At 36.8% G+C, this 13,680-nt stretch overlaps 1 protein-coding gene across 10 annotated transcripts in view; it reads right to left on the bottom strand.

Moving 5' to 3' along the window:
- LOC128010245 (splicing regulator ARVCF) overlaps nucleotides 1-13,680 on the bottom strand; it is a 200,852-nt gene that overhangs the window by 60,170 nt on the left and 127,002 nt on the right. For 9 of the 10 annotated variants that reach the window (XM_052593005.1, XM_052593010.1, XM_052593003.1 and 6 more), the window contains 3 exons: nucleotides 6,855-7,013; nucleotides 5,835-5,855; nucleotides 107-726 (listed from right to left, as the gene is read on the bottom strand). In XM_052593005.1, coding sequence (XP_052448965.1) covers nucleotides 107-726; nucleotides 5,835-5,855; nucleotides 6,855-7,013 — 800 coding nt within the window. The remainder of the gene's footprint in view (nucleotides 1-106; nucleotides 727-5,834; nucleotides 5,856-6,854; nucleotides 7,014-13,680) is intronic. The other variant, XM_052593008.1, reaches the window with a different exon arrangement.

Raw genomic sequence — 13,680 nt, 5'->3', positions numbered from 1 at the left:
ACACTTAAATCCCTTCAATAGACAATCACATCAAAGCTGCTCACAATCATCTACAAAACCAACAGCAGCTCAAGCAAATAAACCAAATCAACTGCACGATTCGTACCTCACGCGGGGGCCGTTGCGCAATGGCTCTCGAATGGTACGTCCGGGTAGTGTGCGGCGGTTAGCCGTGGAATAATCAGGCTCTAGGTCATAAGGCTCTTCGTCGTCTGGGCCTAGACTGCGGCGGTCATCTTCCAGGCCGTAGGGTTCGGGTTGGAAGCGCTCAGGCTGAGAACTATTGAGATCCACAGTGCTACTTCCCATTGGGACTTGAGGCTGGGCCACATGGCCATAGTCGTCCTTGCGGATGGGGAGAGTGTAGCTGTTCTCCGGCCGGTATCCACCGGTGGGCATGTAGGGCCGATAGAGCCTGTAATTGACTCCGCGAGACAGACTTCCATAGTTGTCAGCCATGTCTCCGTATCCATCGTGAAGGGCGTAATGGCGAAACTGACTTTCTGGCGCATCATTGTAGGAGTCGTTGTAATTGTTGTACGAGCGTGGGAGGGTGGAAGTGGCCTGGGGTGTGATAAAGCGCTCGCCATTCTTCATGTAGCGCCGGTCAATGGAGTCAGTGTAGCTTCCCAGTGGAGATGAGCCCTCTGGAAGAGGAAGGCCATCAGGACCCAGTGGCACCTGTCGAACTGTCCGTGTTGTCACTGTCTTGACCATCTTAGTGACCTGAGATGATGGAAAAACCAACACAATTTCAGCAAAATTTAAGTCATAATAATTGAAGTGAAAGTTTGTGCTTTTTATGCAGAACTAGAGAGGGCCATTCCCTTTCCTATATGCCTTTTGCATGGCCTTTACATGATGTGAGGGCCATTCAAAGTGCAGCTATTGTGTGAGATTGCTCAAATCATAGCAGCCAAAACAACCAAAGGCATTTATGAGTGAAATGCAGCACACTGACTTAGTGGTCTAATATCAGCAAGGAAGTGGATGTCACACGGCTGAGTAGCAGTGAAATGACTGAAAATGTTTTCCAGTCTTTTAAAAGGCTTTTGTGTTCATTAGTAATGAAACTGCTGGAACTGAAAATATAAGGGTTGTGGGTTCTTGTTTGTAGTTGATACAAAGTTTCTCATCACAAAAACTTTGCTAATGGTTAAATCTCCCTAAATTTACTTTACTACTTAATCTGAGGGACTAATGTTATATTTAGCTATAGAAAACACTTTTCTCTGTTGAGGATCCTTAAAGTAAACCATTAACACATACTAAGAGTGAACAGTGCACATAACAACAGCTAAATCGATCAACATAAGAGCTGCCACCATACTACATGGACCTTGATGTTCTGGTTCCCTGTGTCCATCACAGAGCACTGACATCTTTATGACTCAACTTAAATAAATCACTATTCCCCTCCGAGTGCTAATCCAGTCCCTTATTCTACAAAATGTCTGCCTGTCAAGAGGATGGAGTGCTGCTGCTCCTGAAGGTTCAGTACTGATACAGAAACCAATTTGCTGCTCAGTGAATTTCGCAAAGCAATTAATTGGCTATTTTGTCCATGGCTGTAAATTCATCTTGGAAATTAATGAGCTTGATAAAAATGAATCGTCATTGGAGATGAACCATGACTGTTTGAATTTGTGCGTGAACCATTACAAGCCGCATGGCCAGTTGTCAGTGCGCAATATAATAAAGGGATGGGTGTATGTCTAAAGGGGGAAAAGATCAGTAACTAGTCACAGCTTTTTCACCTTTGTAGAGTCCACTATGGGTTTAACCATTGGAGTGCATTGTTTTTTGGCGGGAACTGCAGTTAATTTTAACAAACATCATTAAGATCAAAGCAGTGATCTCACTGATGGCAATTTAACTGGGGGAGATTGACACATTGCTTTATGGTTGTTTCCAAGTAGGCATTTACACTCGATTGCAGTATCCAAGTGTAAACATGAGGTGAATTACATGTGCAGGTGTAAGGTGAACTGTCTGCACTCCTACAGCTTGTTGCCAGTGTTGCTCCTCTGTTGCATCGCCAATTGTCTCTGTTGCTCATGCTGTCTCAAACCGGCATCTCAAATAAATGACTAAGTTGCTCCAAGTCACTGTCTTTGTGTGAACACCAATGTGAGATGCAAAAAAATCACTATTGATTTCTGAACAGTAAGAAAATGGGTTCTTATTATACTGTTCAAGATGATACACTAGATAGATGGTTATGCTCCATCCACCTCCTAGAATGCAGGAGTTCATCAACCGGGCTTTCATAAGTCACATGAGCCCTACAGTCTATGATGCAATTTTTCCATTTTAGGTGTAAAATGGGTTGCAAACAGCATTTCATGGTGACTTATCAAATAAAAGTTAGAAGGACACTGGGGCATCTATTTAGACTAAGCTTAACCACCAAAGCTACTGTTGCCTCTAATGAAAGGTGTCTATCTACAGCAGCTGCAGTGTTTACTAATGTTCGCCTGTTACAAGGTGCATGCAGGCGTCATGGGCAGATTTTACAGTTCTATATAGGTTTTACGATCTCCCTGGTATTTAGTTTGAAAGACCACTGCCACACCAGCTGTGAGTTACAGACACAGTTAGTGAGATGAAAGACGAGAGGCAGAGACACATCAACCAGAAGCACTGTTTACTGGTTTTGTTTCAGATGGTGTTGCTGTAGATAGAGATGGTTTGGACTCAGTCAGGATCACTGGCTGGAAGGTTCGGTATGTGATGGTTTTAACCACCTTGGTCACCTACAGTGAGAGTTTGTTAGTTAAGGTGGCATGAGTTAGAAAAGTATACAGTGATATGGAAATGTCAAGACTTCGAACAGGAATGAAAAGGAAAGCCTGTTCAAAAAGTAGGACTTCTCCCATGAAGCCTTGTTAATAGTCCTGAACAGTCCAAAACACAAACTGAGCCAGAGAATAAATTTCTGATATGAATTATCTGGCTAGACAAGAAAACATAAGAATGCCTTTGAGACGAGATATTATTTTTATTGTCTCATTTTGTCCCTCACAAAAGAGTAATTCCAGCATTTAATGGACAATTCCTCTAGCAGGACGAGGCTGGACGATTTCCAAGAGAAGAAAACACAGAAGCAAAGAAAGAAACAAGATATTTCATCTGAGCTTTCTACACATGAGTGGATTAACTTTATGACTAAAGGAATTCTTAAAAAAGTATTTATTTAAAATATTTGGCTACTAATTTTATTAGACAACTTTTGAGCATTACATTAGTACAGTACATAAATCAGTCTGTCTCTCTAATCTGTCAATTTAAATAATTGTTTGTTGCTAACTAACCATTTATACACAGTTAAAGAAATCCTTACATTATGTATAAAACTTTTACTATTCTAAATTTTGCTATTCTAAAATAGACTTTTTAACCAACGGAATTCCACTGAAAAAAAGTCTGCAAAATGATGGCTTCATAAGCAGTGTACATCATTGTCTCATCAATCCATAGGCACATACGTGTTAGAACATCCCGGCTACTAAGGTGCCTTCATCAAATTGTTGTCTATGCTGCCTACAACATCCCACAATACTGTGCATGCAGTATAAATGTTGGTGGAAAAAAAGAGACTGAATGAAGTAAATTTATTTATCAATATCGATTTTTTATTTTATTTAACATATTCCATTTCTATCAATAAATAAGCTGTGTAGCCATAATATTTCCTTGTTTATCTCTGCAGCTCATCTGAATTTGATCAAGATTATTAGACAATGTTATGGTGCCATTTCCTTTAGGAAGTACACTGATGCTGACTCTGAAAGGTAAAGGTACTTTGGTTTCAAATACATCCAGAGTGTAAAAGAATGCATAGATTTTATCCTACACACCAAGAGCTCTGTGTTTGGAGTTGATGTATTTATGGATGCATCCCTGTCATTGGATTGCGATCAGATAAGGGCTTTTTGCATATCTAGTTAGTATAGCAGCCACAGTGGATGGATAGACTAATAAAACTAGCGATCTGAAACAATGGCCTCATCACCCGAAGGAGTAGAGATAAGGTGACCAGACATCCCGTTTTTGCCGGGAGTCACGATTCGTTGTCGATTAACTTAAAGTTAGTGAAGGCAGGATAGGCGAAATCACGCTGATAAAAGTTTTCTCTCGCGATCAGTTCTCAGCACTCAAATACACACAATACAACCCAAATGTTTATCATCTAGAGCCCCCTTCCTCAAATCTTACCCTGGAGGTCCAATGCGATACCAATACCAAAATAAGTTTTGGTAACTACAGTTTGGCTAAAACTATTGACTAAAAGTAGTGACTAAAAGTTAACAAAAATGCAGTGACTTTTCGTCGACTAGGCTAAAACTATGAAAGACTCAAATCACTAAAATGTGACTAAGACTAATAAGCATTTTCGTCTCAAGACTAAGACTAAATAAAAAATGCCTGCCAAAATGAACACTGAAAAGGACCCACACGTGCGCACACATGCACTGCACGCTTTGTGATGTTAATCCTCAGGTGTGGTTCATAGATTTGCCAATGTGTGAGTGGTCAGTGCAGCAGTATGATCATACTTTACCCTTCATGTCCTCCCACCAAGTATCAACTGCCAGTTGTGTTACACTGTAGAACAGCGCTCTTTCTATGTGCACATTGGTTAATGCTTGTGCATGCATAAAGCTGTTTGTTTTTGTGTGTGCACTGATATCTACTGTACACTTTACATAATTCCTTTCACATAAATTTACATATCCTTTGCAGAATGTGTAAGATGTTTTAAAAAACAAGAGAGACCTTTTTTGGGGGAATTTTTACTGGCTCAAATGCAGCACAACAGATACTTAAAGTTGTGATGTAACTGAAGAAAGATCTTTTCTTCCATATTGTGACATATATCGGTGAAATGAATTATCGTAATTGTCTGATCAAATTGGGAGCGGACTTGGTTTTATCCATAAGTTATTGATTAGATTGACAAATTGAAATGCAAACTTAGGTCAAATTGAGAGATTTTGATTAAGAATTATGAGCTTAAAAAATTAAATGACATGAATGGATAAATCATTCACAACAAAATCAATTAGATACATGTAGAAAACTCTGAATTTCTTGCTAGCTTTAAGTGCTTTAAGGTTTAAGTATGTTACAAACGGCAAAAAAAACAAAAACAAACAAAAAAACAGTTCACGCACTCTTGGTTCTTAATATCATGTATGAGTCCCTCAGTTGTTTCTAGTGGCAAACTGGATCTTAAAAAAAAGTGACCTGTTACAGTATGTTTATATACAGTATGTTTTTCCTCAATTCAAATGCAATGTATATATGTGGCTTCAACTCTGCAACCAAAGAACATATCGGTTTAGAACCACACATATTCGAAATACATGTTCTGTGTTCACTCAAAGCAACATTTAGTGTCAAAGTTTCTATAGCAACAGAAAGCTCTCCTTTCTGAAAAAACAAAACAGCACAAACTGACATGTTTAAATTTCGACATACTTCACCTAACAATACGGCAAAACATTCGTCTGCTCATCTTTCTAACTTAGCTTTTTCATTAGGGCAGTATTTTATTTTTTTCATGCAATTTGTATGATCCCTCAAATGTTTTTTATAGATGATAAACATGTAGCAGAATCTGCAAGGGGTATGTAAACTCAGAAACGGGACTGCAGCGGTAAAGGACGTTAAGAGGTGAGCGCTCTGCCAAATGAAGCTTTATGCAGTGATTTCACAGCAGTGCAGAGAAGCTGTGCATTTTTGAGCTCCAATGGGCACAAATAACAGTGACTGACAAGAGGCGTGTGTGTGAAAGCGTATGCGTATGTGAGGGAGAGATTTTAACTCACCTTCATATTAGCCACATTGTCCTTTTACAAACAACAAAACAAAAGCAAAGGCAAATCAAGACCGTGTGTGGCTTAGTAAAATAAAACATAAATGGATAGATCTAAACAGACTTTTACCATTACTGAGAAATATTCCCTTAAGAATATTTTAATATCTTATATAATATAATAGCCTAGTCATTTTGGCATCTTACACTTTTGTAAATTCTCTCAGGTTCAGGTTGTAAAGAAGCACTAGCCTGTCATGTTAATCCCCATGTCTGTTCACTAAAGAGCTGAGTGGATGAAATTAAACACCAGCTTGTTCTAGAACCCTCTGACTAATGTAAACCACATCAAAACACATCCCACTAATCTGGACAAAAGGTTTATTATACCAGCGTTGTAATAAATAAAGAATAAAAGTAAATAATAAAACAGCTGAAAATGATGTTAACTGAAAATAAAAAATATAATAATTATATATATATATATATATATATATATATATATATATATATATATATATATATATATATATATATATATATATATATATATATATATAACATGAAAATTGAAACATGAAAAAACGTTACATAAACAAATAAATAAAGTTTGATAAGTGTGAAGTTGAAGTAATAGAAATATAAATAAAATGACAAACTAAAGCTGAAATAAAAATAAATTAAATCAAAATAGAAAAACAAGGAAATAAGAAGATTACACAACACAATGTACATGTAAAATGAAATAAATTGTCATGTAAAAATGTCAACAAGAAGACTTATTATTTCTTCTTGATATAATTCTACATTTTACACAATGCATGAATGTATTCAGTAAAGTCTGATAGTAAATAAGACTATATCTTAAGTCTTTAGGTAAATATAAAACAGCTAATCTTCTAAGAGTCTCTTTATAGTACCTCTTCAGTGAACATCACAAGTTGATGTGAGGGTGAATGAGCACTTGTGTGCATTTATATCTCTAACTATTTTCACACACATTTGAAAATGTGGTAGATGTAAGCAGCAGTACCTTAGTCTCTGTACGGCGTGTAGTTCCATCATCTGAGGTAATCACAGAAACATGAGAGGTGGGTGTGCCAGGGTCTTCCTCTATGGTTACAGTCTCCTCCACAACCTCCTGGGGCTCCTGCATCATAGCCAGTGATGACTGGTTACTGGGGCTCTGCTCCTTTGGGACAAAGCAGAGGGTGGTGGTTCAAGGTCAGAGGTCACTGCTGTGGGATTAGCTGGGTGTCCAGGAAAACCTTTTTACAGTTTTAAGTAATAGATGAGGGAGTATTTTAATCTTGATAATCCTTTTTACTCATAAAAAAGCAAATAGCAAATGAATGACTTGAGCAGGCACTCAATGCAAGTACTTGTCTGTCTCAGTATAGTGAATGTAGTCATAAGTGGTCTTTTTTGTTATAAAGAATCATTTAAAAATGTTCATGAATTTTGGGAGTTAATGATGAACCAGTCTGACAGTTGTAACCTCTATTCCTGAATCAAATCAATGTGACACACATTTCAGTGATGTCCATCTCAAAATACGCAACGTTTCATGTAATTGCAATATAGAAACTTATACGAGTATCATTACTGATTGGTTGCTCATTGGATAAAATATCATAACATACACGTGATATATATACATATATACATACATACATACATACATACATACATACATGCACACAATATAAAAAAAAAGGTCTCTCACAAAAGCTCCATTTATTTGATCAAAATTACAGTAAACACTAATACTGTTAACCATCATTAAAATACAGTTTTCTTTGTTTAAATGCATGTATATATGTACATATATTGTGTGTGTGTGTGAGGGTCTATATATATATATATATATATATATATATATATATATATATATATATATATATATATATATATATATATATATATATATATATACACACACACACACATATACCCCCCTCCACACACACAACACCTATTCACACATTCTTCAGGGTACAATAATTTAAGAAGCCTCAATGTATCTTCTTAAGAGAGAGAGAAAACAAAGCTTGAGACCTCATGTCCTCAAGCAAGATGGAAAATAAACAACAAACAAGCTACAGTACTTGTAAATGAAAGTATGAAGCAAAGGTGGTGGCTGAGACGACTGCATAAACACAAATGCAAATGAGACTGAGAGAAACAACAGCAGTCTGGGGAGAATTGTGTGTGTGTGTGTGTGTGTGTTGGCAGAGGTCACAGGAAGGCTGATGAGGGATGATGCCAGAGGTAGCCATTTGTTTTCCATCCGTCTTTGAATGCATTAACGAGCAGGCAGTTTTTCATTGATTAGCAGAGCGGAAGGCTTCAAAGTCTGCACCAGGCCAAATTGATCCGTAGCTCATCTCGCTAATCATTGACTTCTAGCCTTTCATGTGTCAGTATCATTTCTCTGCGCTGGCAGTTTGAGCGGCTGCCTATCTAACCTCAGAACTATATTCTTCTAAGAGAAGTCAAAGCAAAACAACTAAAACAAAACAAAAAGGTTTTCTTCCTTCTGGAGTGATTAAGTTTTAACTGTTCCATTAATTGGCCTAAGACAGGAATGTCAGTACATGAATTGATTGAAACCAATGATTGGTGAGGATAAAAGCATCTCAACTGAAGTGGCTGGCTCCTAACAGCTGAGTGCCACATGGATTAAGCAGGTGTGCCGCACAGAAACAAAGCTTTGATTAACTTGACAGCCCAGAAGCAGACTTGAGTAGAATTTAATATCAGAAAGTAATAAGAGATCTTTATAGAGCCTATTAGCACCCTTGTGAAAGCACAGATAAATATGCCTCTTTTCAGTATGGATTTTTAAGGGGGAATCATGGCACAACATGAGAAATTAACACTTAAAATATAGGTTTTTATTGACATTATGTTAATAAGAATCGAAACTGATAGGGGTGCTCCGATCAGGATTTTTGAGGCCGATCGCTGTTCACAGAAAGCACTATCTACTGATCCGATCACCAATACCGATCTTTTTAAAGCATTCTTTTTATCATGTAGAATTATCTATAGTGATCCAGTCAAGATTTTTAGACATTTATTCAGGGCCTGAATTTCATTTTTGAAAATGAATTCCCCTCTTAGGTGACTCTTGTGATAGATAAAAAAAAAAAAAGATAATTTGAGGGATGGAGGGCCCTTTTTTGTATATATATATATATACACACACACACACACACACATTTATCTCACCTAAATGTTTGATCATGCACTGCATTTTTGTTTTTACAATCATGCATTTGTTGCACAACAGCTTACACACAGCAGAAGCCTGCTTTCCGTTGACACGAGCGCGGAAAAAATACGCACCCCATACGCACTACAAACGGTGTGTGAACCTAGCATTATGTGTGCTGTGAGTGTGCATGAGTGTACGGTTTACAGGAGAAATATTGGCAAGAATGAAAAAGTAATGTAATTTATAAACTTTAGTGACGATGCAACACTGCCTCAATTTTGCAAGTGACAATTCCTGTGTCAGCTGTGCAGCATGCAGCTCGCTTATAGTGCCTTCCACCTTCAGCATTATAATTATTTTACCCTCGCCAGACAGAGACGGAGACGGTCATGACAAACCTCTCACGGAAGTTGAGAGCTTGAGATCGATTTTTGAGATCAGCCTTTATAGAGATCGCCGATCCTACATTCAAATACGATTATGGCCTGATAGTATTGGGCAGCCGATCAATCAGAGCACCCGTAGAAACTGAGTCACATATGTTGGCTTCTCTTCATAGACATTTATTGTCAGCGTGAAGGAGCAAAACATAAAGCAAATCTTCTTTGTATGCAATTACAAACACTGAAATTTTGTTCTCAGTGATATTTTTGAAACTTGAGAAATCTAAATAATTGTATAAAATTATTGTAATTGTCATTTATCTAGTAAATAATTCATTTTAATATTTACTAGATAAAAAAAAATCTATAAGGGATAGTCCTACATTTTCAAAGTGTGAAAGCTGAGAGAACTAAAATTCAAAAGTTGTCGAAGATAAACATCTAAACAAAAAAGTAAACAGCTATGATGTCTCTGAGGACATCAAAGCACTTAGATGCTGTCTAGAAAAGTTTGTCCCCCAAAACTGTCTGATCGAGGAGGAGGACTCTTGGGAGCAGCTTCAGAGAGGCCAACAGTCACTTTGTAGGAGCTACAGAGTTCAGAAGGTCAGAAGAACCGAGGATGGAAGAGATATTTGAGGGAATAAAATTACATACATACATACATATATATATATATATATATATATATTCCCTATTCATTCCCTATTCATATACCCTATATATATAAGCTACAATTAATATGATTATTATAGATGTTCTAAGAAATACTTTATATTTCACAATGTCGCTGTATTGTATTTTTACATGTTTTTTTTAACTCGAAAAGTTTACATAGTTTATGCTTTTGAAAACAAGTGAAAAAAGAAATCTGCCAGTGAAAAATACCTTGCAATACTTCAAGATATTTTCTCTGAAACCGAGTCTTGCTTCTAAAGTAAAATGACCTTGTTTTAAGGATCTTCAGATATTCCTGCTGGAAAACAAGATCCACATACTGATTGTTTATTTATTTACCATTAACTGGCAAACTCTTCGAAATCCGTTAAAGCACTGATAGACATTTTCTGTACCACAAAAACTAAACCAGTGTTCCTCATTGTTGAACCTCATGCTCAGCACAATACTGCCACTTAACAAAACAGGATTCCTTATAGAAATATACAAAAGCAAAAAAGTGATCTGTGGGAGAACCGGGGCCATATCTAGTTTATTTATAGTATAATAAAAATAAACACCTGACCATAACATCAATACCTGTCACATAGGATGTAGAATGTTCACCAGCCACCCATGATGTTTGCTTTTCTAGTGAAGATTCCCTTAAAATGATGGGACATACACCCATGAAAAACACTACAGCACTCATAAGCTCATTTTTTGTAAAAAAATAAAAATAAATAATAAAATAAATAAATAAATAAATCAGACAGAGAAATAGCCCCAAAAGGCAGGCAGAGGATTTTGACACCGACCTGAGCATCATTCAGTGGGGTCTTTATCACATATGATTCGCGCCGCATGGGGGAAATCTGCTGCCACAGAGAGAGAAGCTTTGCGTCCATGACTACTATACACAGGTGAACTCCTGAACCTACCATTGCATTAGTGTGTTTATGTGCGTGTGCTTGCATAGAATGTCTTGCATAATTGAGAGAGGAGTTTCTGGCCAACCCAACGGAGTTTAGAAAATGAGCTTCTTTTTAACGAGAAAGGAACAGCTATAATTCCTCTCTCCTGGAGAAAGACAGTAGACTGACAATAATTATAAACATCTGGGGCATGTCTATTACATTAATCACAGGTTTCTTTACACTTCTTTCTGTTATGCTTGTAGTGAACACTTCAACACGTGAGAGTCTCTGAGCATTGAGAACAGATTCAAAGCTGTGGGAGAATTAGGCGTTCCTTAGCAACATGCCAAAGACCCGATTGTTAACAAGGACTTTGTTAAGGAAACCAGTTAGAGAAAAACCACTGCAGTTCACCCTGGGTTTCTGTACATGAGAAACACAGAGGCCTTTTCATGATCATTATATCATGTTTCAAATCCTCATGTGTTGAATCTGCACATAATTGAGGGTTTAATGATTGCACAGCATGGTTTCTTACGCAAAAGAAATACCAGGTTTTAATTTCATCCTTTTTTTTCCAGTAAGGAGTGACGCGGGGGTGTGTGAGATAAACATCAGTTTTCCACAATGGCAGATTGAGACAGAGCTGGAGAACGTAAGGTGAGCTGGAACAAATAGAGCAGATAGGCAAATGAGAAAAACGATTGGCAATTAAAAAGCTTCTGAATAGCGGAGTCAGTCTTCTATCAGGCCTGTCACTGATCCAGACTAGATAAAAAGACCGCCCGTCTGCAAAGCTGAGAGAGCAACACTTGAGCTCTCCACACTTCACACCTCTAATATAACCACCATCCAATGCCTTTCGAATTTTTCTCTAAGGGTGCATTTTTTTTTTATCTTATGCATAATCTAGAAATATAAAGAGTACAAATTACAATTGGAGATCAGAATGTCATACTACCCTTAATACTTCTGCAGTATTTAATATGCATGCTAAGTATGCAAATTTTCTAGATGCACATGGTAAAAGAAAAAAGTACAAAAACTGTACTTTTAGCTCATCACTGTGGCAAAACACAGGGTCTGATTTTCTTAATGTTGGAGTAAACTACAAAATGTTTTCTCTGAAAATATTTTCAAGGGGTCACAAACTGAGTAACCAAATTTCCCTTCATCATTTGACATATAACAGGTAAATGTACTAAAAAAACATCCTGTAAGTTTTGAAACTTAAACCTTTCTTGTTAGTTCAGGGCTCGAGTAAGGAGCCACTGGTTCCTTTAAGACAAAAACGTGGGCAACAATGCTTTTTTTTTAGGGTAGCACAGAATAAAAGGGTTTTATACAATTTTTTTTTACATTTTAACATTTCAATCATTCTGTCATGTGTTTATGTCTCATCTTTTCTTGACCTTATCAGCTTTTTAATTCCTTTTGTAGATGACCTGGGAAATAAGATTCACTTAAAGCTGGAATTAAATGTATTTTCCAACTTGAAATATACAGTCATGCATTGTTTATTACTCTGAATCTGTACCAATATCATGGAGCATATGTATCACTTGGCTAGTGAGTGTAGTTTGGGCTCCTCCTCAATGCATCCTGTAAATGTTCTCATACACTCTTAAATAAATAGGTGCTTCACAATGCCATAGAAGAATCTTTTTTGTCTAAATGGTTTCATAAAGAACCTTTGACATCTGAAGAACCTTTATGTTTCACAAAAGGTTCTTTGTGGCGAAAGAATATTCTTCATATTCTAAAAAGGTGAAAAAAGAGATGGTTTGACTGAATGATTCTTTGTAAAACCTAAAGGTTCTGTGAAGAACCCTTTAAACACCTTTATTTTTAAGAGTGTATGTCTTTCACACTTTCAGTCTCTTTTTCTTAATTAGTAAAATGCAATTTTATAGGAGTTGAATCATGTAGAAAACAGGTTAAGTAAAAATATTTGTAAAAGTGCAATAGCGCATAAATATAGCAAGATGCTCCTCTTTACAGTTATTTTTCTATCTGACTGATGAGCTTATGGACACTGAATGAGATGAATGTATATTATGTTGCAATGTTTACCAGCTTTACACATTTAAGCAGTTTGTAGGCTCTCTTATAAAATAGCCTAACTTTTGATGTTGATTCATGTTCATTATGTACTATAGTAGTAAAGAGAAGGTATGATAGGTTCACGTGCTTCTTGAACTGAGGCACTAAATCGCGATCATGCCTGCCACATTAAAGAGTGGCAAAACTGTATTTATTGTTTAAATTTCATTATTAATTTGGAATAATTTTGAAGCTGATACTTTGTTCATTATAAAGTAACAAAGCACAAAGCTTTTTGCGATTACTGGACGGCAAGTGTGCTTCAAATAATGTTCACACATTAACAGAACACCACATAAAATCTTGTTAAGAAGCCTCCATAGGCCTATTAGTAATGATTATAAACAAGAATTGTTAAGGATGTTGCCAATATCACACAGATGACAACTTTACCTGTTGTAGTTTGTTCAAGTTGGGCATGAAATAAATGCTGTTTTCCTGTACTTTCTCTTCAAGTCTCCATCATTTCTCTCTCTCATGCTGGGCTGCGTTTATCAGGTGTGTGTCAGAGCTGGCGTAGACTGGCGCAGAGTTGAGGACTGTTTTAAATTCTTTTTTTAAACTAAAATGTAGATGAGC

This window comes from Carassius gibelio, chromosome A5 (genome assembly GCF_023724105.1).
Source record: "Carassius gibelio isolate Cgi1373 ecotype wild population from Czech Republic chromosome A5, carGib1.2-hapl.c, whole genome shotgun sequence".
Classification (NCBI taxonomy): Eukaryota; Metazoa; Chordata; class Actinopteri; order Cypriniformes; family Cyprinidae; genus Carassius; species Carassius gibelio.
This window is presented reverse-complemented; position numbering and strand designations above follow the sequence as displayed.